The 2,610-nt window shown below is 46.8% G+C and overlaps 1 protein-coding gene across 1 annotated transcript in view; it reads right to left on the minus strand.

Annotated features, from left to right (window-relative positions):
• The window catches only part of asb1 (ankyrin repeat and SOCS box containing 1), a 10,763-nt gene that overhangs the window by 7,126 nt on the left and 1,027 nt on the right, over positions 1 to 2,610 (minus strand). The window contains exons 2-3 of the mRNA XM_032512962.1: positions 1,933 to 2,071; positions 325 to 627 (exon numbers count right to left, since the gene is read on the minus strand). Of these exons, the coding sequence (XP_032368853.1) occupies positions 325 to 627; positions 1,933 to 2,071 (442 nt within the window). The remainder of the gene's footprint in view (positions 1 to 324; positions 628 to 1,932; positions 2,072 to 2,610) is intronic.

Raw genomic sequence — 2,610 nt, forward strand, 5'->3', positions numbered from 1 at the left:
CGTGTTAAACCCACCAATAGCGCGCCAGGAATATAAGCCAGTTTGTGATTGGTTCCCGCAAAATTGTGAACTGAAGCAGGAGAATTAAAGGGGCAGGTTTACAGACCGAGCTGCAGGAAGAAATCAAATCGCCGGCAGAGTGGGCGGGGTTACCCAGTCTAACAGAGGAGTGAAGAAAGTAGAAAATGTTCACATTTAAGAAGCAGGAATCAGAGTCGTAACAAAATGACTCAAACCAATTACTCGATTAGCAAAATAGCTGCCGATTAATCAATTCATCTTTGCAGCTCTAGAGGTATTAGACTGATCCTCTCCTAACCTCACCTGATGAGCTCCTGCAGTACGTCCTGCCTTCCCACCCGGGCGGCGTGGTACAGCGGGGTGCTGCGGTGGTGGCGACTCCCGTTGGGATCGGCTCCCGCTTCAAGGAGGATCCGGACACAGTCAAGGTGACCGTTCACCACAGCTACGTAGAGGGCCGTTTGACCTTTTACATCAACTAGGTCCACCTCGGCTCCCTGGGCGATCAGATAGGCCACGCAAGCAGCGTGTCCCGCTGTGGCAGCGATCCGCAGAGGCGTGCAGGGCAGACAGCCACAGCACCAAACAGACTTCTCATTGATGCGCCTGGCACAGTGGGAGAGAAGGGACTGGTTATTAGTTGTATCCTTAGATCCAATTATTATTAATATTGGATTTGTCATGCTTGCTCTTAGGTTTTTGATGATTTTTTTGAAAAATAAGGGCGTACTCACAATTGGCCCAGTTGCCTTGAACCGGGCCCGAGCGATTGTCCCACCCTACCCACTCCCCCGCTGGCCGGCACACACACTGCGTGAAAAAATTCAGGGCCACAGGCCTTACAGTACGTCATTACATTGCCGGACTCGCTGACTACAATTCCTGTTTATCTGTAAAGGAAGAACCAGACCCGGGCTCGTTTAGCAATTACACTGATGCGTACCTAACCCGAGTCCAACCGAACCGTTCCTCGGACCACCACTTTCACTGCAGGGGCGGCTGTGACTCAGGTGGTAGAGCGATCATTTGCCAATCGGAAGGTTGTAAAAGTGCTTTGAGTAGTCGTTAAAACTAGAAAAGCGCAATATACAGTAAATACAGTCCATTTACATTTCAAGCGGGCCCAGGCAAGGTTTAGAATGCTGTGCCCGGACACTGCCCTAAGAGGACACACTAGTCAAACAAACCGGACTTTGAGGTCAAACGTGCTCGGGCACGGTTTAACTGGGCCAAGTGTGAGTACGCCCTAAAAGCAGGCCAATGACCATAACACCACATTAAAAACCCAAATGTCTTAAAAATATCATTGCTGTGTGGTCATCACAAATTAAATATTTACAACAGCTACCTGCTCAAATGTACTGCTTTCAACACTACTGCCTCCAGCATGTTGGATAGGCAGGGCAGGGAGAACCCAATGAAGGGTTTTATTGAGAAAAAAACAGCATGTTGTAAACCACGTGGAATGGAGATGAACTGCCCTAAGCCAGTAATAATGGGTTGGCTGGGTGTGGAGTATGAGTGTTGCATACAACCACAGTGGGATTGGGGTTAGAGGAGTGCTGCCCACTGTACAATGGTCCTGCCTGGTTCTGACAAGTTTCAGTACCTGTTTGGACTGTAGACTGAGTCTAACTGTGGCCATAAACTATCAACCACGATTCTTACATTGAGAAAAGGATATGTTTGGTTATAGCACAGTAAGGCAATAAGGACAGGATATGGCGTGTGTTATACAGCACAAGACTGCTTTGTGGAAGAGATGTGTAAAGGCATATTCTGCAGCATGTGTGTCTCTCAGGCTGTCCTCAACAATCCTACCGAATAAACCCACACAGCACAGCAACCACGAACCACTTAGTGCTATACTAATGCAATCATATTCATATTATAAGTGTTCCTCTCTCCCACCGTCTGAAGCCATCTTCCTGCAGCAGGTTCCTCAGGGTGTCCAGGTCTCCGACGTAGGCTGCATTGTGCAGCCGCATGTCATCCTGCTCCAGAGGTTTGTCGCAGAACTGCTCCTGGAGCCATTCCTTTAGGTTACGGCCTGGTGAGGACACGCAGATAAGAAACTGCCAAACTATGGCTTGTTGTGCAACCAATGCAAAATATTTGCTAGTCTACAAAACTAGCCATATCTTTTAAATAAACTAATGCATGCTATATAGTTAATTGCTTGTTTTCAGCAAAGATCTCCAATTGTTTTCATGTTTTAGACTGTATACTGAAAATACACCAAGCATACTGTACCTGTCTGACAACCCTGCATTTCAGAGGGATTTTCTCACTGTGCGTCATTTTGTTGCATAACTGTACATCCCTGCTAAATATGGCAAGAATTAGTGATTGTCGTAAAACGTCAGAAATAAATCCAGAGCCCTCTGACACAGTCAAGCTATTTAAAGGTGCCCTGACACACAAAACCGTTTGTGTGTTTGTGTTATGTCGTGAATGTGAAAATGATCTGCTACCTCCTCTGTCAGCTCTAGCCACTGAAAAGAAATAAGAGGAGAAATCAGGTCAATTACAAAAGCTGGTCAGTCTGACATCATGCTGCCTGAGCTCATTACTATTCATGAGCTCACC

Source organism: Etheostoma spectabile, chromosome 4 (genome assembly GCF_008692095.1).
Source record: "Etheostoma spectabile isolate EspeVRDwgs_2016 chromosome 4, UIUC_Espe_1.0, whole genome shotgun sequence".
NCBI lineage: Eukaryota > Metazoa > Chordata > Actinopteri > Perciformes > Percidae > Etheostoma > Etheostoma spectabile.